We start from the raw sequence: 23,664 nt of genomic DNA, 5'->3' as shown, positions 1-23,664 counted from the left end.
AGGGACGAATTCCTGATGATTGGAGAAGAGCTCTCATAGTAACCGTATATAAAAAGGGAAATAAAACTGAATGTGAGAATTACAGAGGTATTTCCCTACTGAATGTTCCTGGTAAGATATATGCAAGTATACTTGAGAAACGGTTGAGAAGGATTGTGGAAACAAAGCTTGGTGAAAAACAAGCTGGTTTCAGGCAAAATAGAGGCTGTCAGGATCAGATTTTCACTTTATGACAAATAGTTGAGAAAGCATGGGAATATAACAAAGATCTGTATTTAAGTTTTGTCGATTTGGAAAAGGCATATGACAAGGTGCCAAGAGAGAAGCTATTCGAAACGCTACAGTTATATGGTGTCGATTGGGCATTATATCAAGCAATACTTAGTCTGTATTTGAGTTGTAAGTCAACAGTTAGAATTGAAGGAAGTACAGGAAGGTGGTTTATACACTGTTAAGTCTGGTTTTAGACAAGGATGTACATTATCCCGACTGTTATTCATTATCTATATTGACCCCATTATGAAAAAAAGTGGTATTAAACCTGATATCAAAATGGAAAATGTTAATCTCAGCTCTTTGCTTTATGCAGATGATCTCATACTTCTAAATAAATCTGCTACAAGCCTGCAAGATTCCCTGACTAAATTGAATAACTGTTATAATAGATGTGCTATGAAGGTCAGCATTAAAAAAACAGAAACATTGAAAATATCAACTGCATTGTGAACGGAGAACCTATTGAACAAGTAAAGCATTTCAGCTACTTATGCACAATTTTTAGTGAAGATGATTAATTAAATATGGAAAACAGAATCAACAAAGCTGGTATGGTAGGAAGTCAACTGAATAAATTTATATGGAATAAGAGAGAAATTAGCCAAAACACTAAATTAGCTATATACAAGACAGTGTTCAAACCAATTTTAACTTATGTATCTGAGAGCTGGTTTAGAAGTAAAAAGAATTGACCAAAGACTAGAGACTGCAGATATGAGAGTCCTGAGAAAGATTAGGGGCATAAACAGATAGCATCAATCAACAATATCATATTAAAAACAAGGACATTAGGAAAGAACTTGAGATTGTCGGCATCCAGGAATGCCTTATCAGAGCTAATCTCAGGTGGTATGGTCACTTAAACTGAATGGGATAGGAAAGATTAGCAAAACAAGTGTTCTCTGCCAGGTTGGCAGGGAAAAGACCCAGAGAATGACCAAGATATAGGTGGATTGATGCAGTAAAAAGTGCCTTAGAAGACAGAAATATAACCTGATAATATTGGTGTCTTGACAGGTAACAGACTGATTTGGAGGAAAATTGTAGATAGGAAGTTAGTAATGTTGTCAAGTTTTCATGTAGTACTATCATATCCTGTACAACCGTTGAGGGTATATATCAGGAATTTGATGATGTTGATGATGAAAGTAACTTTCATATCAATTTTCTAAAATTTGCTGAGTATTTTCTCGCAGCTGGTTAAAAAGGAAAAAAAAAACTCCTCAGCAGGATCATAGCAACTAATCCATTCAGAGCTTTAATCCAGTTTTAAATTTAACAGATAGGAACCTTTCATTAATGCAGTTACACAGATCTCTTTAGACATCATTATTTAACTTGGGCACAATATGTGACAATCGAGAGAAATTTGTGTGGTCACTCTTGATATTTCCATAGTATTGGATTGGATCTGATGAAAAGGTATGTGTATCAAACTAACACCTTGTGATCTGTTTTCGATTCTTTGCAATTAAGCTACAGTCTTCTCTTTAGATTTACCCACCAGCACTTAGAATACCTCAGGACTATGTACTTAGATTTGTTCAGATTGAAAAAAAGTTGTTTTAGTAATATTTAGATTGGGACTAGTTAATGTGTATTTTTATTTATTTGTTTATTTTATTATTTTTTGTAGCCATGTTCATTAGCTTTAGAAGAAACTAAGCTCCAAGAATTAAAAAAGGAATTAAATTTTGAAGACAATATTTCAGTTATTGAAATACAGGCTTTTAAACCAAACTTCGAAATTGGTTCATTCGTACCACTTCGAATTCATAAAAAAGGTTAGTAACTAGGCTTTCTCATTTAATTAGCCTCTTCTTTTTTAATATAATATTCATTTCATTAAAGTTGATTACTGTGGTTATCGTGTAATTTCGGCTGGGCCGTCACCCGGTTAAACAAGATCCCCCGTTGTTTTTGCCACGGAACCAGGGTGAACAGCGAAAAGTCAGCTACTGGAACAAATATGAAAGTACACCCCAAATCAACATCACCAGAGTTAAAGGTCAGTACTATCAACATAAGAAGCCTGAATGGCAAAGAAATGGAGCTAGCGGAGAATTAGATAAGTACCAGATCGACATAATAGGGGTGACTGAAACAAAAAAAGACAAAAACTGGCAAGATCTTTCTGAGCAATAAATACAAAACGTTATATTCAGGCAATGACAATCAAGGGAAAAAAGGAGTAGCCATAGTACTCAACACAAAATACTAGGCTCGTCTTCTTGAATGGTAGGCAGTGTCAAGTAGAGTGATTTGGGCAAATATCAGAATGGGGAACTGGACAATGAGACTTATTTGTGCCTATGGTCCCACAGAAGGTTCTACTAAGGTAGAAGTGGTGGAATTTTTTGAGGCTCTAGTGAAAGCTACTGACACAATGAAAAGGGAAAAGTTGGTCCTTGTTGGGGATCTAAATAGCAGAGTAGGAAGTAATTGTCAGACATGCAAAAATGTTTTGGGAAAATTTGGAGAAAAGAGTTAAGCTAATAATAATGGCAAATACCGGTTGGATTTCTGCTCAGGACATGGACTGGTTATTACTAACGGCATGTTAGTATTTAGACTTAACATTTAGTCTTAACTTAGTATTTAGATTTAACAGTGTATAAACCACCATGTAAGGTGGTTTATACCCTGTTAAATCTGTTTTTAGACAAGGATGTACATTATCTCCACTTTTATTCATTATCTATATTGATCACATTATGAAGGAAAGTGGTATTAAACCTGATATCAAAATGGAAAATGTTAATCTCAGCTCTTTGCTTTATGCAGATGATCTCATACTTCTAAATAAATCTGCTACAAGTCTGCAAGATTCCCTGACTAAATTGAATAACTGTTATAATAGATGTGCTATGAAAGTCAGCATTAAAAAAACAGAAACATTGAAAATATCAACTGCATTGTGAACGGAGAACCTATTGAACAAGTAAAGCATTTCAGCTACTTATGCACAATTTTTAGTGAAGATGATAAATTAAATATGGAAAACAGAATCAACAAAGCTGGTATGGTAGGAAGTCAACTGAATAAATTTATATGGTATAAGAGAGAAATTAGCCAAAACACTAAATTAGCTTTATACAAGACAGTGTTTAAACCAATTTTAACTTATGCATCTGAGAGCTGGTTTAGAAGTAAAAACAGTTGACCAAAGACTAGAGACTGCAGATACGAGAGTCCTGAGAAAGATTAGGGGCATAAACAGATAGCATCAATCAACAATATCATATTAAAAACGAGGATATTAGGAAAGAACTTGACATTGTTAGCAGAGCTAATCTCAGGTGGTATGGTCACTTAAACTGAATGGGCGAGGAAAGATTAGCAAAAAAGTGTTCTCTGTCAAGTTTGCAGGAAAACGACCCAGAGGAAGACCAAGATATAGGTCGATTGATACGGTACAAAGTGCCTTAGACGATAGAAATATAAGATATGGTAATGTTGGAGTCTTGACAGGTAACAGACTGATTTGGAGGAAAATTGTAGATAGGAAGTTAGTAATGATATAAATTTTTCGTGTAGTACTATCATATCCTGTACACCCCTTGAGTGTACATGGCAGGAATTTGATGATGATGATATAATATTCAGTTAATAATTAAAGTTTACATAAAATATAATTCTGTTTCAGCCATATGCTTAAAGCTGATGTGCATCAGGTAATTTCTGGAATAGGTGTAGTTGTGTTTAGTGAAGCACTTATTTAATGTAGGCTTATGTAACTCTGCACTTCTAAGTTACATTTTCTTGATAAGGGAAATCAAGATTATTGAAGAGAATGAAATCGAGGTATTTGCTGACTTTGAGTTAATCATTCCTAGTGCATGCTTGTAAAGTGAAAACTCATAAAGCAGAAATTTATTTCCCATAGACATATCATTAAAAACAGGGGTTATGTTCTCAACAATAAAATTTGACCATAGATGTTTTAGGTGGGGGACAAACTGCTCTGGTTATCGGAAGCCTAAAATGGCTTGGCTTGAAAAAATTGCTTGTTTAATCTCTAGAACAAGTTTTTCAGACTACGTAAAAAATAATAAAAAAATAGGGGGAAAAATCCTTAGTCTGCACACAGTATGAATTTACGTAATTTAGCTTTGCATAAAATTTTCATGGGTGGAAGTCGCATAAAAAAAATAAACTATTGTTTTGTTGCCCTTTATTTTTTATATTTAAACATTGATTTATTTGTCCAAAGAAATGAAAGTTTATGTTAAAATTTGCAAAAACAAAGTGGTTCACCTCCTGATAAATGACTGAAATCCATGGAAGTCATTTTGTACAGTTGACTGTCATTATCGATGACAGTCAACTATACAAAATAATTTTTATGTTAATTATATGTTAAAACCAAGTGAGAACCTTTTTCTTATATTGATGCTTTTTTTTAATTTAAAAAAAAAAAGAGTTTATGATGGAAAATTGATCAGTTGAATTGAAAATCTAGTTTCACATCTCTCTCTCTCTCTCTGTTTATATATATATATATATATGTTTAAGAAAAGAAAAAATATGTATTTATACATTAAGCTAGTGAACCTAACTATCAACCTGGTATATGTAACGTTGGCCTCAATGCTACTGTAAAAATAATCATAATTTATAATTATGAATTTTGGAAGATTATTTTTCTCTTGGTTAGAGTATAATAAATTTAGTTTAATCCTTTATCTAAGTGTGAGCAAACAAAGTTTGCACCTGAAAGTATCTTCAGGACTGGGGTAAGGTGGTACAACACCAGGGAAACTCATTGCAAAGGTGGAGCAAGCTACCAACACTCCTGTCTCAGTATCTCCCATAATGCAAAACACATCTCCTTGCGGATATGTCTAATGTTATGCATTAAGGGAAGGGCCACTACCCAGACTAGTTTTGACCTTTATTGAGGTCTCTTCAGTGGGAGCCAGGCCCAAGTGGAGATACCAGCCAAAAGCATTAGCAAGGTCATCTCTACCTATAGGAGTTGCCACATGGTGTGCCACCTTTTTAATAAATTACTCTGGATTTAGAGAAAGATGTTGAAAGTTTATTTTTCACTTGGTCAGACTATAATAAATTTAGTTTAATCCTTTATCCAAGTATGAGCAAACAAAGTTTGCGCCTGAAAGTATCTTCAGGACTGGGGTAAGGTAGTACAACATCAGGGCAACTCGTTGCAAAGGTGGAGCAAGTACAACCAAGTGAAAAATAATCTTCCAACATCTTTCTCTAAATCCAGAGTAATTTATTAAAAAAAGGGTGGCACACCATTTGGCAACTCCTATAGGTAGAGATGACCTGCGAATGCTTCTGCCTGGTATCCCAGCTTGGGCCTGGCTCCCACTGAAGAGACCTCAATAAAGGTCGAAACTAGTCTGGGTAGTGGCCCTTTCCTTAATGCATAACATTAGACATATCCCCAAGGAGATGTGTTTTGCATTATTGGAGATACTGAGACAGGAGTGTTGGTAGCTTGCTCCACCTTTGCAACGAGTTGACCTGGTGTTGTACCACCTTACCCCAGTCCTGAAGATACTTTCAGGCGCAAACTTTGTTTGCTCACACTTGGATAAAGGATTAAACTAAATTTATTATATAATTATGAATCTTTTTACAGTTGTTTCTATATTCTAATATATCATTAGTTTTGGTTTCATAACATGTTTATATGCGCTTGTGGTGTGCCCATTATTGATAATATTATCAAAATGAAATGTAAAGCATATGAAATTGATGTACTTACTAGATTCTGATAGTTTGTAACAATTTTTAATTTTCTTTATTGTAATATAAAATTGTTAAGTGTTGAGATATTTGTGGTTTGTGAAGACATTCTATTTATGCTAATGGAGACAAAGTGTCAGCTATTATACGCAGTTTCTTGATTGCCATTTGAATGGATGATACATGCTCACTGAGGAGATTGATGGGTGATTGACAGCTGACAGAGAGAGAGCATTCACTATCAGAGTAACAAGGAAAACAAGTAGAAAGAGCTAATGGCAATTTGAGAACAGCAACTGGAGAATTTTGTTCTTAGGAAGTTTTTAAGTTTTTACATGACACTCAGGAGAATATTAATAGAAAATTCTGAAAAGGAATCGTGGAACTGTGAGTCTTTAAACTGGAGGAGTTGAGACTGTCAACAAGTATTTAGTAAATAAAAGAAGATATTGGAGTCGACGTTCTAATTGAATGTTCGAGGAAATGCTGAATGGAAAGTTTAATCTTCTATCTTAAGGACACTGGATTACTAGGGAAAAAGTAATTGGTAAAATTCGAAACTGTAAAGTGGCTTAACATGAAAAGCTCAACTTAGATATGTTGTTTATGAAATAGTAGAAGAAACTTCTTTCTCTGGTACAAAAATGAGTAAATTGTGCATCTAATAGAACTGCAAGAGGTAAGAATATTTATACTTCAGTGAGACAGGAGGAATAATATTGTATACTACATAAGGGAGATAAAAAAAAAAAAAAGGGAACCCATGGAAAAGGATAAGAAATTTTTATATTTTTGGGAAGGGCCTAACAAAGAAACTGACTCTGAACATTTTGTTGTTGTGAAAACAAGTGTTTACCATATTTGCTTAAATATAACTCACCCTCATGTATATCTCACCCCCTGATTTGATTTTATGAAAAAAGAAATTAAAAAATTTTGCATATACCTCACACATGAAAACTTTTAAGAAATAGATAATGAATGTTGTTATGACAGTTTCAGATATTTTTGAATTCGATTGAAGAGAATCAACATTTCAACTCAAATCATCAGTTTGCCTTTTTTGTTGAGTTCTATGATCTTTTGTTAATACCACACCAATCATATGCATAGAGATGGAAATAACCAGTAGAAGAAATGTGGGAGTGAGAGCATTGACTTCTACTTGATCTTGGTTTGCAAGAGGATGGAGCGGTGAATGAGGTGAGGTTTAGGTCCTATATAGAGTGAATGATTTCACCAGCAGTAATTGCCAAGAATTTCTTAAAAACTGCCATCTCTAATGCCCTGGATGAGAGCAAAAAGATGCTATTTCAGTAGATGACCATTTGTTTTAATTTAATTACAGAATCATTGTCGCTAAAGATTCAAATATATCTCATGGCTGAAAGTGAGCGGCCGATCACGTAAATGATAATTAAAATTTAAATGCATTTATTTCATAAATAATGTGAGAAATTATGAATTATAATGAATACTGAGGGCTTAATTATAAATGTCGATTTAGTTTTTTCTGAAAATCCCTGCATATATCTCACACCACGTTTTTTTAAGGTTTCTTTAATTTTGGGGTTAAAAGTGTGAGTTATATTTGAGTAAATACAGTAGTCTGGTAGACGTGATTAAGTATATGTCAAACAATCCAATAATAGAATGAGTCAGAATGAATGATTTCAATATTTTTGGATAAGAAAATCCCTAAAGTGTAGATTTATTTTAGAAGCCTTGGATCCAGTTAATTTTGCAGTTATGTAATTTTATTTAAAATGTATATATTGTTTTAGTTTCATTAAATGTATATATTTTTTATTTGGTCTCAAGTCAATAATTTTCCAAATTCTAAAAGAAATAGTTAAGTTATTGCACTAATCGGAATTGAACCCTTGTGAAATTAATAAATACTCGGTGTAAAACAATCTCTTTACACTATCTCTATAGTGAAAGAAGAAACTCAGGTGGATGCGGACATATCAGAGCTGTTGCATGACCTGAATACGAATTTAGCAATAGGGGACTGATGGAATATCAGCACGGATGCTAAAAGTGTTCAGTTGGACTGACTGTACTACCTTTTATAAATTAGTTTTGTTAGTTGTTGTGAGACTCTTAAAATAAGTTATGAATAACATCCAACACTTAAGTTTGTTAACTTGATTGCTTTACACCTATTCTATAGGTAATCCCATTAATGCTGTTCCAACGAATTGGCATCCATCACTAGTCTGATTTCTTTTTGTGGTCCAACTACAACCATAGCCGTTTCATAAATGACACTGATTTCACACATAACACTAATGTACCACAGTCATCCTTTCATATGAAGTGGGACAGATATCAATAAAAAAAAAAAAACCTATAGAATTAAGAGTAACATCCAACCTATCAGTACTTCTGGAGTGGTGGTGAAGATTTTGGAAATGTTGATAAGAGATTGCATGTAAAAATAGTTGACAGAGAATCTATAATTTGTAATGAACAGCATGGGTATGCTAAGGGAAGGTCATATTTGACAATAACTTGCTTACAATTTTATTATAATATCATGGTTGACTTAGATGAGGGGAAATAGTTACACCATGATACTTTTGAATTTGCTAAATCTCTTGACAGGATTCATCATGGAACTGTTGCATAAGTTGGAGATATGGAATTGGATTATAAATTATCAGTTTGTATATGAGAATAGCTGAGTGCTAGATATCAAAAAGTGGTATATGGGAGATGTGACTCTATAAGATGACCAATGATGTACTCCAGGGATAAGTCCTTGCTCCATTTTTATTCAGTCTTTACATTACGATATTGGGAAGGATTTAACAGATAGCATCATCTATTTGCTGATGGTGCGAAGATAGGCAGGATAATCAAGAATGCAACTGACACGGTACTTGAAGAATGATTTCAATAAGCTAGAATTGTGAGCATGTGAAAATGGCTGTCAGTTCAACGTTCGTATGGAGTTTGGTATAATGAGATATCCAATGGCATATTATAAATTAAAGATGCCAAGAAATTCAATTCTTGATTTTAATCCTTGATCCAAGCAGTAAAACAATGTTTTGCACATGAAGTAGCTTTACATTGAGATACTTGTGTATATATATATATATATATATTTTTTTTTTTTAATTATTATTTTTTTATGTTGGACCCATATATGAGAGGTTGCCTGGTCAACCGATAGTACTTTAGTACCTTATATGGGTAGTGGTTACTAAATGACTTAAAGAAATTACAACGTACAATAGAATATACATTAAAATAAACTTATATTTCTGATATTTCGGCAACGTCACGTTGCCATCTTCAAAAGGACCTTACAACAAAGATACGTTCACACAGGCACTGAACACAATAAAGGAGAATGAAGCAAGGTAGCTATGGTTTTCCTAAAAGTCCTGATGGTGCCCCCTAGCAGGCTATGTATGGCAGTGGGGCTGAAGGTCTACTGATGTAAGCCACCCAAATTTGGGGCAGTCTCATGCAACCAAACTTGTTGAGGTTTGGCATGTTTTTTAGGGCTGAAGCTGATTCCATGAATAGTCTTTCATATTTGAATTTGTTACGGTCTATTATTGTGGCTTTCTTCTACCGTATTCTGTGCGTGTATCCAGAGCATGGTCTGCAAGACCAGAGTGGCTATACTGGTGAAACTGGAGTCCTTGTGTTCTGAAATTCTGATATTCGCTGTCCTGCCTGTTTGGCCAAAATAGGATAACATACAGCTGCAAGAGACCTGGTATACACCAGGTAGGTCTAAGGGAGAGTGGTTGGTCTTTAGTGGAGCAGATAAGTGATGCCAATTTCCTATATGTCTGTAACAAGAGGTCAAGTCATGTTTTTTTTTAAGATTTTGGTAATTTTTTCTGAGGTGCCTCGGATGTAGCGAATGGTGATGGATTTAGAGTAATCCTTGTTGTGAAGGGGAGAGGGGGTTGTGGTTTACTGGTTACAATATTTTTTTGGGGGGTAGCCATTGGCTGAGAAGGTGTTGAGGATGGGTTAGGGCATTGTCATTTGAACAGATTAGTGTCATAATAACTCCATATTGTTGTGAGGGGGGATGGTGGGATTGCTGGTGAATGTATCTGCCTGTATGGGTGGGTTTTCTATAAACTGAGAAAACCAAGGTTCCATCAGGCTGGTGGGTGACTAGTGTGTCTAGGAAAGGGAGGCTGTTGTTTTCCTCTTTTTCTAGGGTGAACTTGATTCTGTGGTGTGTTAAGAAGGAGAGGAGTGTATCAGAGCCATGCGGCCAAATAACAAACACATCATCTATGTAGCGAAGCCATATGGTTGGTTTTTGTGGGGCAGAGTTTAAGGCTTTCTCTTCAAAAGTCTCCATAAAGAAGTTGGCCAAGGGTGGGGAGAGTGGTGAACCCATTGATGTCCCCTCTATTTGTTTGTAGAATTTTTCCTGCCAAACAAAATAGCCTGAGTTCATTGTGAACTGAGATATCAGGAGAAAATTTAGCTTGGATTAGTCTAAGGTTTCTTTGAGTGGGACATTTGTGAATAAGGAAGAGACATCAAAACCGATCCTGTCAGTATGTTGGAGTATAAGGTTTTATATACTGGCATCTCCTCCTTATTCGCAAATGTCCCACTCAAAGAAACCTTAGAGCTAATCCAAGCTAAATTTCCTCCTGATATCTCAGCCCTATTTCAGTTCACAATGAACTCAGGCTATTTCGTTTTGCAGGAAAAATTCTACGAACAAATAGAGGGGACAGCCATGGGTTATCCACTCTCCCCACCCTTGGCCAACTTCTTTGTGGAGACCTTTGAAGAGAAAGCCTTAAACTCTGCCCCACAAAAACCAACCATATGGCTTCGTTACGTAGATGATGTGTTCGCTATTTGGCCACATGGCTCTGATACACTCCTCTCCTTCTTAACACACCACAGAATCAAGTTCACCCTGGAAAAAGAGGAAAACAACTACCTCTCTTTCCTAGACACGTTAGTCACCTGCCAGCCTGATGGAACCTTGGTTTTCTCAGTTTATAGAAAACCCACCCATACAGGCAGATACATTCACCAACAATATGGAGTTACACAATAAATAACGGAAAAAACTCATAGAAAGATTATTTATTAGTATAATTTTCGCCTGTGTGTCACAGGAATCTTCAGTACATTAAGCTCAAAATTAAACACTAACTGACAATTCCAAAAAGCGCCACCTAAGTAACTGGTGTAAGATAACTAAAAAGGTCAATAACTTTTCTAAAAAAAAAAAAAAAAAATTAATACCATAAAAAAAAAAGTTAGGAAAGATTAGCTGATTTGTAAAGTACTATCTCCCATAAAGGGAATAGACGTAAGCCGTCAGATCTGTTTAAGTTAGGAGAATGAAGTAGAGTTTCACGTGTTTCTTTATAAAGGCGTTCCATGAGAAACTGACTTTTGTGAAGAACTCTTGTCTTTCTCCAATGAACTCTGTGTCTAGTGATGATGGCATGTTCAGAAAGTCCAGACTTTTCAGGTTTAAAGTATTCAATATAAGATTGGTGTTCTTCTAGCCAAATAGAGGCGGATCTTCCCGTTTGTCCGAAATAAGATAATCCACAAGAGCACCGAATCTGGTTTAGAAAAATCTCCACCTTTCTCACTTCTCCTAAGGACAAGCTTCCACATCTTAATCATCCAGGTGTCTACCAGATTCCGTACTCTTGTGGATTATCTTATTTCGGACAAACGGGAAGATCCGCCTCTATTCGGCTAGAAGAACACCAATCTTATATTGAATATTTTAAACCTGAAAAGTCTGGACTTTCTGAACATGCCATCTTCACTAGACACAGAGTTCATTGGAGAAAGACAAGAGTTCTTCACAAAAGTCAGTTTCTCGTGGAGCGCCTTTATAAAGAAACATGCGAAACTCTACTTCATTCTCCTAACTTAAACAGATCCGACGGCTTACGTCTATCCCTTTTATGGAAGATAGTACTTTACAAATCAGCTAATCTTTCCTAACTTTTTATTTTATTAATTTTTTTATTTTTATTTTTTTATTTTTTTATTTTTTTTTTAGGAAAGTTATTGACCTTTTTAGTTATCTTACACCAGCTACTTAGGTGGTGCTTTTTGGAATTGTCAGTTAGTGTTTAATTTTGAACTTAATGTACTGAAGATGCCTGTGACACACAGGCGAAAATTATGCTAATAAATAATCTTTCTACGTGAGTTTGTTCCATTATTTATTGTGTACTGATATGTCTACTCATGGTTTACCTCTTTTAAAACTTACAATATGGAGTTGTTAAGACTCTGTACAACAGGGCTAAACTGATTTGTTCAAATGACAATGCCCTAACCAATGAACTAAATCACATCCTCAGCCAATGGCTACCCCCCCCCCCCAAATCCAAAAAATATTAAAACCAGTACCCCCCCCCCCTTCACAATAAAGATTACTCTAAATCTATAATCATTCTCTACATCTGAGGCACCTCAGAAAAAATTACCAAAATCTTAAAAAAACATGACCTGACCTCTTATTACAGACATATAGGAAATTGGCATCGCTTATCCGCTGCACTAAAGACCAACCAGGTCCCTTGCAGCTGTATGTTGTCCTACTTTGGCCAAACAGGCAGGGCAGCGAATATCAGAATTTCAGAACACGAGGACTACATCCAGGTCTTGCAGACCATGCTCTGGATACACGCACAGAATACGGTGGAAGAAAGCAACAATAATAGACCGTAGCAAATTCAAATATGAAAGACTATTCATGGAATCGGCCTCAGCCCTAAAAAACATGCCAAACCTCAACAAGTTTGGTTGCATGAGACTGCCCCAAATTTGGGTGGCTTACATCAGTAGACCTTCAGCCCCACTGCCAAGAATACCTACATAGCCCGCTAGGTGGCACCATCAGGACTGTTAGGAAAACCATAGCTACCTCGCTTTGTTCTCCTTTATTGTGTTTAGTGCCTGCGTGCATGTATCTTTATTGTAAGTTCCTTTTGAAGATGGCAACATGACAGTGCCGAAATATCGGAAATATATTAAAGTTTATTTTAATGTATATTCTATTGTATGTTGTAATTTCCTTAAGTCATTTAGTAAGCATGTATAACTAACGTCTAAGCTTTTCTACGAGAAATATGGGTAGTGGGATGGGAAAGGAGAAACTTGTTGACATTCGATTTAAAAGCCTGTATATTGTATTCCTTAGGAAATTCTTCGGGGAGAGGGGGGAGAGACTGTTCCACAGTTCAGCAGTAGCAGGGATGAAGGAGAAGGAAAAGAAACATGTTCTGTGGGTTTCAAGGCGTACTGTGAAGGGATATTGGGCAGTGGCTGCACTTGTTCCAATGGGTTTAATACAGAGTGGGGGAATTATTGATGCTGTTTCAGATGAGCATTTTCCATGAAAATATTTATAGAATATACAAATTGCAGAGACTAAACGTCTATGTGAAAGTGGGGGGGGATAGAGGTTTATATATAGAGGCTAATGACTTCACATCAATTGCCTTAGTATGTATCCCATGATGCACATGCACTCTTTCAGATGTGTATAATGTTATGCATAATGGGAAGAGCCACTACTCAGACCAGTTTCAACCTTTATTAAGATGTAAAAGTGAAGGAATGTTCATCATAGGCCTGGAGTAGATAGTATAGGGGTGCAAGGGAGCCTAGATAGCATGAAAGAGAGAGAGAGAGAGAGAAAAGGCCTCAGCTCTTTTATATCATCGTATAGCCAAAGGCTATCAGTTTTCCTTTTTCACCAATCTCATATAGATAAACAATCAAAAGACCAATAGACAGAATTTTATCTCCCCTGGTGAATATTGCATAATGTGGGTGGACTTACACCACTTAGCCAAAATTTGATATCTCCTAAAATTCTTTCTAAATACAAAATCATCTGACTGAACAGTGAAATTTCCACAATACAATGTTCTAAGGCATTTAATGTCATGTTATTGGTTTTCAAATCCATGTTGCTTTCTAACTTTCCATAAATGGTATTTTAATTCATTAATTATAAAAATCAAAATTCTCTTCCCATTGCTGACAGGTGGTGGGTATTGGAAAAAAACAACATGTTCTGTTGTAATGGAATGCCTAACACATATAATCTGTTCCAAATACACAGGGCAAGAGGGCAGCTGTTGAATGCTTATTCTACTGTTTCCAATCGGTAACAGATATCACAGATTGGATCTCCAATTTTAAAGTACCTCCATTTATTTGATGGTATTGACTGGAAGGCAACCATATGCAATTCTCCAAGCAAGATCCCTCCTGTTAGGGTATCCTTGGAACTTCAATAAGTTATGAAACAGAGTGCTGTTATCAATACATAACTGCAGAAGTGTGCTGCAAAATATATTAAAGATTTCTTTATACCAAATTTTAGTTCTTTTTAATGGAAAGAATGTCATTGCCAGAGTGTTGTAGCAATCTTAGAGTTAAGCACAGAATGTTGTAGTATTCGGGAACAACCTCAGCTTTTGGACCTTTATAATCATTTTACTCCAACTGGGAAGAGGAAAACCCTGGTAGTATAGGTATGCATGTGATTGGTCTGCAATATGTTATAGATTTTTGAAGCTGTATTGCTTAAATAAGAGAATTTTAAGACTGGAAGCCCAAATCCTCTGTGCTTCTTTGATAGTTGAAGAAATTCCTTTTTAATTTCTCGGTATCGACTGGACCAAAAAAATTGCACAGGCTTGCTATATAATCCCACAGCGCTTGATTGCATGAAGGAAGACTTGAGTTCAAATCTAGCCACTGCTTACAGGAACATTTTCTAAGCTTTTTTTCAACTGGTTCCAGAGTTAGTCGATCTCTTTGGCATGGCAAGTAGGATATTTCTCCTGGAAACTAGGGTTTTTCATCTCAAACTCAAGAAAATTGACCATCAAACTCGCACTATTTTCAGATATAAAAATATTGTGTTGGGGACCACGAGATGGCGTCAGTTGGTGAGCCATCTCTTCACTGTGTTTTGTGTAAATCGGTGATAGCCTTGGGCTGGCTAGCTATCTCTTATTGGCTACTAGTGGAGATTGAACTCTCTACTCAGTTTCCAAAAGTTAGATAGGGCTAAAACGGGTTTGCCTACTCCATATACGGGAATAAAAGGCGTTAGCTGATTTATTATTATTATTATTATTATTATATTTTTACTATATAATTACTTTTCTTCAGCTTTTGTGATGTCTGTAATATTTATTACAGCTGAGCAAGGAAGATTATGGTTTTGAGTATTATGGCTTTAGAAGAAAAGAAAAGTGGCCCTATTTTCCAGTCTTCTAAGGTTTCAATGTTCTTGTATATAAATTCTTAAATTGGCAATACTGGGTAAATGATGGAGAACAGAATTCCAAGTATAATGAGGAGTTCTCTCTTAGGGGTTAGTCCAAAAGGGATGCCTTCAAGATCCCATTTTCCAAAAACTTTTAATATTGTCTTGTCTCCATTAGTAGTTAATCCACTGATCTTTTACCTGAATTATTTCCAAAATACCAAAAAAGATGTATGTGGAATCATTATCCTTCAAAGTGCTCACTACATCATCGGCATATGCTAATACCTTTATATGTTAATACCATCATCGACATATGCTAATATGCTAATTCCTCGCACAACACGTGTAATGTTGACTTCCTGTAAGGAAAGACTCAAGAACCAATGCAAAGAGCAATGGACTAAGAGGGCAACCTTGCTTGATTCCTTTTTGAATTTTGACTATGTCTGAAAGAAACCCATTAACTAGGAGTGGGTAGTTGAATTGTCATAGGCTCCTTTGATAATGGATAGCAGCTTTTTATCCACACCAATTTACTGTAGGATGTGGGAAAAAAAAAAAAATAAATACCAGACATTGTTAGTCCAAAATAAATACCAGACATTATCAAATGCTTGAGCAAGGTCTACTGATGTTGCTGCCATCGACTGCTTTTTTGTATTAACTAAACAGAAAATAGATCACATAGCAGAAACAGATTAAATTCTACTGCTCGGCCTGGAACTCCATATGGCTGTGTGCTTTTAATTATGTACTTTGAGCCTGTTATTGAGAAAATGATGAGAGAAAAGAATTAAACAGTATAACTAGAATGAGAAGAATAAAATCTGAGGCCTCATGGTAAAGTTCTATTCCTGGACCATCATATCCTGGTGATTTTCTTGTCTGACATTCTTGAGGCTGTGGTAACTTCAGATGCTGTAATGGGTCTGTCAAGCCCATCCTGGATATGAACAAGAAAGCCATTAATGTTCCAAGAGTTATAATTTCCTGCAGTTCTATTGTATTCAAACAGATTTTTGTATAGTTTTTCAAAGGAGTCAAGGATGTCTTGAGTGGTGGACATGTCTTCACTAAGTCTCCAGCTGTTGATTAAGGTGTGATCTCTATTAGGTTTTGTGATGAGGATGGTATGGCTTGCTACAAATTCACTTGGTATATGTCCTGATGAGAGAAAAGAATTAAACAGTATAACTAGAATGAGAAGAATAAAATCTGAGGCCTCAACGGTAAAGTTCTATCCCTGGACCATCATATCCTGGTGATTTTCTTGTCTGATATTCTTGAGGCTGTGGTAACTTCAGATGCTGTAATGGGTCTGTCAAGCCTATCTTGGATATGAACAGGAAAGCCATTAATGTTCCAAGAGTTATAATTTCCCACAGTTCTATTGTGTTCAAACAGATTTTTGTAGAGTTTTTCAAAGGAGTCAAGGATGGCTTGAGTGGTGGACATGTCTTCACTATCAATGCAGATTTGAGTGATAGTCCTTTCTTTGCAGAATTTAGTGAATTGTTTATTGAAGAATGCAGCTGAAGGGCTATCTAAGTGCTGCTGTATTCTTATTTTAAAATTTCTTTCTTCTACTTGTTTCTGCCTTTCCACTTCTATCTCTGTGTTAATGTTTCTAATGATGTTGCTACATTCTTTACCAATCCGTACAAACCAGCTTCTCTCTTTATACAGGTCTTTCAACTTTTTTCTTTTTAGGAAAGCCTGTTCCTGTCCCCATTCAATCATATTCTGTTTTACTGTTTGTTTGAATTTTAACCACATAACATGTTCCAGGTAACATTATTCCAATTTGAACAAAAGGTCTGGAATTTGGTTGAAAAGATCAATGGAAAATTTGGTGGAAGTTTCCATGTTCCAGAACTGATCTCTACTTGTTCCATGCAATGAAATTTAAATAGAACTGGATTATGATCTGACATATTGATGTCAAGATGTTTTATCTGAATTATCTTATTTATAAGGGAAAAAGGTAAATTCGATCAAGACAGGTACTGACACCTTGATTTATATATGTGTAAGCCTGGAGATTAGAATTATGAATCCTCTATATGTCTATACTAGTTGAGTATTGTCAAGACATGTTTTTAACTGTACATATCCCACTTTTCCACTCCTGGGACATCCTCCTATTTTGTCTAATATGGGGTTTTCAATACAGTTCCAATCTCTAGTTAATATGATGTAGTGGGTACCATAAAATATGGCTCCAATTCCTGGAAGAATTTTTGTCTAATTGTTCCATTGGATGGAGCATAAACATTTATAAACCTTGTGAGAAGTTTTCAGTATTGAGACCACATCATGATGTAAATAAAGAGTTTAATAAAAAATAAGCAATTAAAACCCAACAAGTTTCATAAGTCGTAAGATTTGCATCATCAGGGTTACTGATACATAAAAGTTTTACACAGCAAAAGCCTATTAACTGTTAATTACACATATTAGATGTTTTTGATAACTTCACATAATTGATAAACCAGAATATAAATAGAATTTGTATTCACGCACTTTTTGTGATTTATCAAGTGTAGTTTGTTTAAGGGCTCAGTCTTTACTAGACTGCGCCCTTAAGCACACACACACCATGTTCTAATTGACTCTACCGGTGCTCCCACTCTTTCAGCAAAAGTTCTGAAAAGACAGGTGCAAACACTGTGTTCAGAACTTTCACATTTCTGACAGAGTTTGAGACACTGATTAGCGATATGTCGAATCCCCATGCAGTTGAAACATTTAGATTTGGGGCAATTGCTACCCAAGTGATTGTATAGACCACAATGCAGGTGCTGCCTCTGTACTCCAGGATAGTTTACCCTAACTTGGGTTGTACGATGCTGACAAAATTTGGCATGGGCATCTTTATGAAGGTGACCTCACCAGAAAAACAGTTTCGAGGTCTCATCAGTGAGAGCCTGACCCAGAAGAGATACCAAGGTTGAAGTAATGCAGAAGTCAAATATTCTCATATACAAGTAGTCAAAAGGTGTCAGACCTTATTAATAAAATACTGTGGATAAGAAATATTGAAAGATTTTTTTAATTTGGTGCTACTATAAAGATACCAAGAAATTATATCCTTGGTTTTAATCCTTTATCCAAGTAAACAAAACAATGTTTTGCATGTAAATTATCTTGATGACTGAACTACTTGTACATAGAGGCTAATGACTTCATATCAATTGCCTTAGTATGTATCCCATAATACAAAGCACGCACCCTTTCGGGTATATATATATATATATATATATATATATATATATATAATGCTCTGCATAATGGGAAGGGCCATTGCCCAAACCTGATTTGACCTTTATTGAGATCTCATCAGTTTAACCTCTATACAAGTAGCTCAGTCGTGAAGATACATCACATGAAAAACATTATTTTGCTTACTTGGATAAAGGATTAAAACCAAGAATATAATTTCTTGGCATCTTTAATTTATAGTAGAACCAAGTTTAAAAAAAATCTTTCAACATCTGTCTCTAATCCAGAGTATTTTATTAATAAGATCTGACACCTTTTAACTACTTGTATATGAGAAATATATGACTTCTGCATTACTTCCAAGTCTGGATCCCACTGAGGAGACCTCGATAAAGGGCAAAACTGCTCTGGATAGTGACCTTTCCCATTTATGCATAGCATTATACATATCCAAAAGGTGTGTGCTTTGCATTACATTATGGTATACATACTAAGGCAATTGATGTGAAGTTATTAGCTTCTGTATGTAAGTAGCTCAGTCATGAAGATATTTGACATGCAAAACATTGTTTTGCTTACTTGAATAAAGGATTAAAACCAAGAATATAATTTCTTAGCATCTTTAATTTATAGTACAACCAGGTTAAAAAAAAACTTTCAACATGGCATATTATATTGGCAGAATAATGCTAGAAGAAACTGACAAGGCTAATTTTAATTTTAACAGATAGGAAGTTGAAATTCAGGAATCATATAGCAAAAATTGTGATTACAACTTTGAGGATAATTGCAATACTGAAACGAATAGCTACATAAAAATGAGGAAGTAATTTTGCCTGTTTACATGGCTTAGATATGATCTCATTTGGACTGTTGTATGCAGATCTAGTTTCCTGGTTTCTGAAGTGATGCAGTGGAGAGAGTACAGAGGATTGTTAAAGATATTAGGACTGTGGAATTAGAATATAAAGAGAGGCGAATTTGTGCACTGCAGATGCTAGCAGACTGGAGGAAAGAGAGGTGATAAGGTTGAGACCTACAAACTTTTGAAAGAATCATTCAGGAGTGGATGGAATTTTTCATTTTATGGAGGGTTGTGAGAGGGCATCCATAGAAGTTAAAAATGAATGCAGTCAAGAAGGGAGTGAGAGCTAGATTTTTCTCTCACAGAGCAGTACATTGAATGGAATTTCTTGCTTTTTGTAGGTGATGAGTTCAGGTAGTGTGAATGCATCTAGTATAACAGTGCAAGTGATATGTTAGAGTTCTCCAGAGAGCCTGAGTTTCTGCAGGCCTCTCCAGTGAGTCAGACTCATATATGGAACAAATAAAGTAACCTGCTACTTTGCAAAATTTGGTGTATCTGTATATACTCTTTGGAAAGATAAGGTTAGCCAAACAGATGTTTAATGCCAGAGGAAGACCAAGATCTGAATCAGTCAGTGCAGTCAGAAGTGTCTTAGAAGTCCAAAATATAGGATCTAACAATATTGGAATTCTGACATTTAAAAGGCTAATTTGGATAGGAAGTTATTAATGTAAACTTTTCATCTGGTACTATCATAGTATTCTGTACTGCCTTGAAGATACATATCAAGAATTTAATGATGATGAAAGATGAAGTATATGTTTTTACCATATTAGTTTCTTCCAAATTATCCTGCTGCTGAATCAGAAATATTTTAGTTAAAAGAAAGTACCGGCAATTAAATTTGGAATATATCCCTCCTTCTTATGTGTTTATTTAGTTAAGCAGTACTTACGTATATTATCGCATATAATGCGAAAAATTTATGGTTAAAATTTATGGTCTAAAGTTAGAGGTTCGCATTATATGCAGATCTTAAAAAATATAACATCTTATTAGACTTGCACACACAATATATACTACCTAATTCCTATGCAACCAAATCTACTTGACCCACTCGCATTCGGCAACCGAGCGCACATTGTATCTGTGCATAAAGCCAGTAATGTAAGTAGTGCTAATATCCTGCCCCCTTGGTGGGATATTAGCACAGTTATATCAGTTTAACCACAGTTCATTTTAAATATTATTTGTTAAACAAACCTAGCCTGAAAATGAGCCAACAGAAACGTAAACATTCATCTTTTGAAGCAGGATTTAAATTGAGTGTCGTGCAGTATGCAGAAGAACATAATATGTTGCTATGAGAGAATTTGGTGTAGCAGAGAGTAATATTAGACTTTGGCGTAAGCAAAAAGACAGTCTTGAAAAAAATCCTCAAAATGAAATGTGCCCGTCGTGGAGATGTAGCATCCTTACCAGAACTTGAAGAAAAGCTAAATGAATGGATTTTGACACAACGACAAGATGGCATTATAGTAACAAGAAATGCAATTCGTTTTCGAGCTCTATAACTCAAGAATGGTAAATTCAAGGACACACCGGGTATTTCATCTTTTCTTGCTTCGCCTGGGTGGTGCAACAGATTTGTGGAACGCAAAGCATTAACATTACAACACCGAACAAAAATTGCGCAGAAGTTACCAAAGCAGCTTGAAAAAAAAGTGGAGTCCTTCCATAAATTTATCATAAAATTACTGAAGTGTTACGGATATGAACTTTCCCAAATAGGCAATATGGATGAGACGCCCATTTACTTTGATATGCCTGGGAATCGAATGGTAAACTCAGTTGGTGAAAAGAGTGTCCTCATAAAAAAAAAAAAAAACAGGACATGAAAAAACACATTTTACCGTTGTTCTAACATGCATGGCAGATGGAACCAAATTAAAGCCGACAGTGATATTTAAAAGGAAGACAATTCCGAACCATATATGAATTTCCATCAGGTGTTTTTGTTCGCGCCAATCAGAAAGGTTGGATGAATGAAGAAAGTGTACAATTGTGGCTGGATCAAGTATGGAACATACGTCCAGGCAGCTTATTACGTCAACAAAGCATGCTAGTCTGAGAAATATTCCGGGCACATTTAACGGCGGCAAGCAAAGAGAAAGCACGTAAGCTACGTACAGACCTAGCAGTCATACCGGATGGTCTAATTTCCGTTTTGCAGACGCTTGATTAAGCCATTTAAAGATCACTTATGGGGTGCTTAAGGGTCAAAACTGTACAACTGAGAGGAGACCTCCACATAACCTTTAAAGGAATGCAGAGAACCGACCAGGGCTTCTGACCTAATGCCCAATCCTCACCTTCTCATGGTGCACCCTGTCATTATCTACCTGGATACTGAACGAACGAGGATAAGCTGGCAATTTAGGATTTAGCTGACCAAATTGTATTCTTATTGGCTTCAACCAATATAGAAAATGATGGTACAACATGACAAAATTTCATGCCGGCTGGGGCGTCACCCGGTTACACAAGGCCCACATTGTATAAGCATTGTTTTTGTCAGAGAACCAGGGCAAACAGCGAAAAGTCAGCTACTGAAACAAATCTGAAAGAACACCCCAACTCAACATCACCAGAGTCAAAGATCAGTACTATCAAAATAAGAAGCCTGAATGGCAAAGAAATGGTGACAATAAATACAAAACGTTATATTCAGGAAATGACAATCAAGGAAAAGGAGGAGTAGCCATAGTATTCAACACAAAATACGAGGCTAATCTTCTTGAATGGCAGGCGGGCTCAAGTAGAGTGATGTGGACAAAATATCAAAAAGGGAAATTGGACAATGAGACTTATTTGTGCCTACGGTCCCACAGAAGGTTCTACTAAGGTAGAAGTGGAGGAATTTTTTGATGCTTTAGAGAAAGTAACTGACACAATGAAAAAGGAAAAGTTGGTCCTTGTTAGGGATCTAAATAGCAGAGTAGGAAATGATTGTCAGACATACAAAAATATTTTGGGAAATTTTGGAGAAAAGAGCAAAGCCAATAATAATGGCAAATACCTGTTGGATTTCTGCTCAGGACATGGACTGGTTATTACTAACACCATGTTCCAACATAAAAATGTGCACAAATTCACAAGGAGAGAAGAGGCAAGGAATAAGAAAAATATCATCGACTATGTTATTGTTGATAGTGATGGTTTCTTCCTGGTGCAGGACACCAGAGTGTACAGAGGATTTGAAATGGGAAGCGATCACTATTTAGTCTTGTGCAGGATAAAATTGAATTTCGTATTGAAAAGAATAACATTTAAGAAAGTTTTAAAGCGAATAAAAGTTAAGCAGCTTTCAGATGTGAACTGGAGACTAAAATACACAAAGATTATTGAAGAAAAAAATGAAAGAGTTTGAGAACAGAAACCAAACCTTGGAGATTCGATGGCAAACCTTGAAGAAAATCCTGGTTGGTTCAACCAGAGAGGCAGGTGTTGAGGTTGTCTGCAAGGATAGAAAAATCAGAACTCCATGCTGGACACAGGAAGTTAAAGAGGCAGTGAAGGAAAAGAAGAAAGCATATCAAGTTCCTGGCAAATAAGCCAACTTGTGCTCTTACAGAATACATAAGCAAATGTAAGAAAGCAAAACACTTTGTAAAACTTGCTAAACAGAAGTCATGGCAGGACTTTGACAAGATCATAGAAAATAAATATCAAGAAGTGGTAAGATATTCTGGAGGTTGTTGAAGAAGCTTAAAAATGGAGGAAAGAATGCTGTAAAAGGAGTTAGAGATGATAAAGGTTACATGAAAACAAGAGAAAAAGATATCCTTGAAGTATGGAGTAATTACTTTGAAAAATTGCTAAATGAAACAAGCAGTGATAGCAGTGTGGTAAAAAAACACTAACCATGCATGCAGTCAGGAATACATATCCATACTTGAATTAGAAAAAGTCATCAAAGTCTTGAAATGTGGAAAGGCAGCAGGAGTAGATGATATTCGACCAGAAATGCTGAAATATGGTGGTATAAAAGTCTTACAGTTGCTGCATTGCATAGTTCAGAAAGACTGGACAGAGAGACAAATTCCTGATGATTAGAGTAGAGCTCTAATAGTACCCATACATAAAAAGGAAAATAAAACTGAATGTGAGAATTACAGAGGTATTTCCCTACTGAGTGTTCCTAGCAAGATCTATGCAAGTGTTTTAGAAACAGTTGAGAAGAATTGTGGAAGAAAAGCTTGGTGTAGAACAAGCTGAATTCAGACCAAATAGAGGCTGTCAGGATCAGATCTTCACTTTATGACAAATAGTTTGACAAGATCATATGTATTTAAGTTTTGTC

The 23,664-nt window shown here is 35.7% G+C and overlaps 1 protein-coding gene across 3 annotated transcripts in view; it reads left to right on the top strand.

The window, feature by feature from the left end:
• The window catches only part of CIAPIN1 (cytokine induced apoptosis inhibitor 1), a 139,539-nt gene that overhangs the window by 84,536 nt on the left and 31,339 nt on the right, over positions 1-23,664 (top strand). For all 3 annotated transcript variants that reach the window (XM_090398154.1, XM_090398156.1, XM_090398155.1), the window contains exon 5: positions 1,913-2,060. In XM_090398154.1, coding sequence (XP_090254280.1) covers positions 1,913-2,060 — 148 coding nt within the window. The remainder of the gene's footprint in view (positions 1-1,912; positions 2,061-23,664) is intronic.

This window comes from Typopeltis vanoorti, chromosome 9 (assembly GCF_054136105.1).
Source record: "Typopeltis vanoorti isolate ZY-2024b chromosome 9, IOZ_Tvanoo_1.0, whole genome shotgun sequence".
NCBI classification, from domain to species: Eukaryota; Metazoa; Arthropoda; class Arachnida; order Uropygi; family Thelyphonidae; genus Typopeltis; species Typopeltis vanoorti.
The sequence above is the reverse complement of the archived record's forward strand: the minus strand, read 5'-3'. Positions and strand labels throughout refer to the sequence as shown.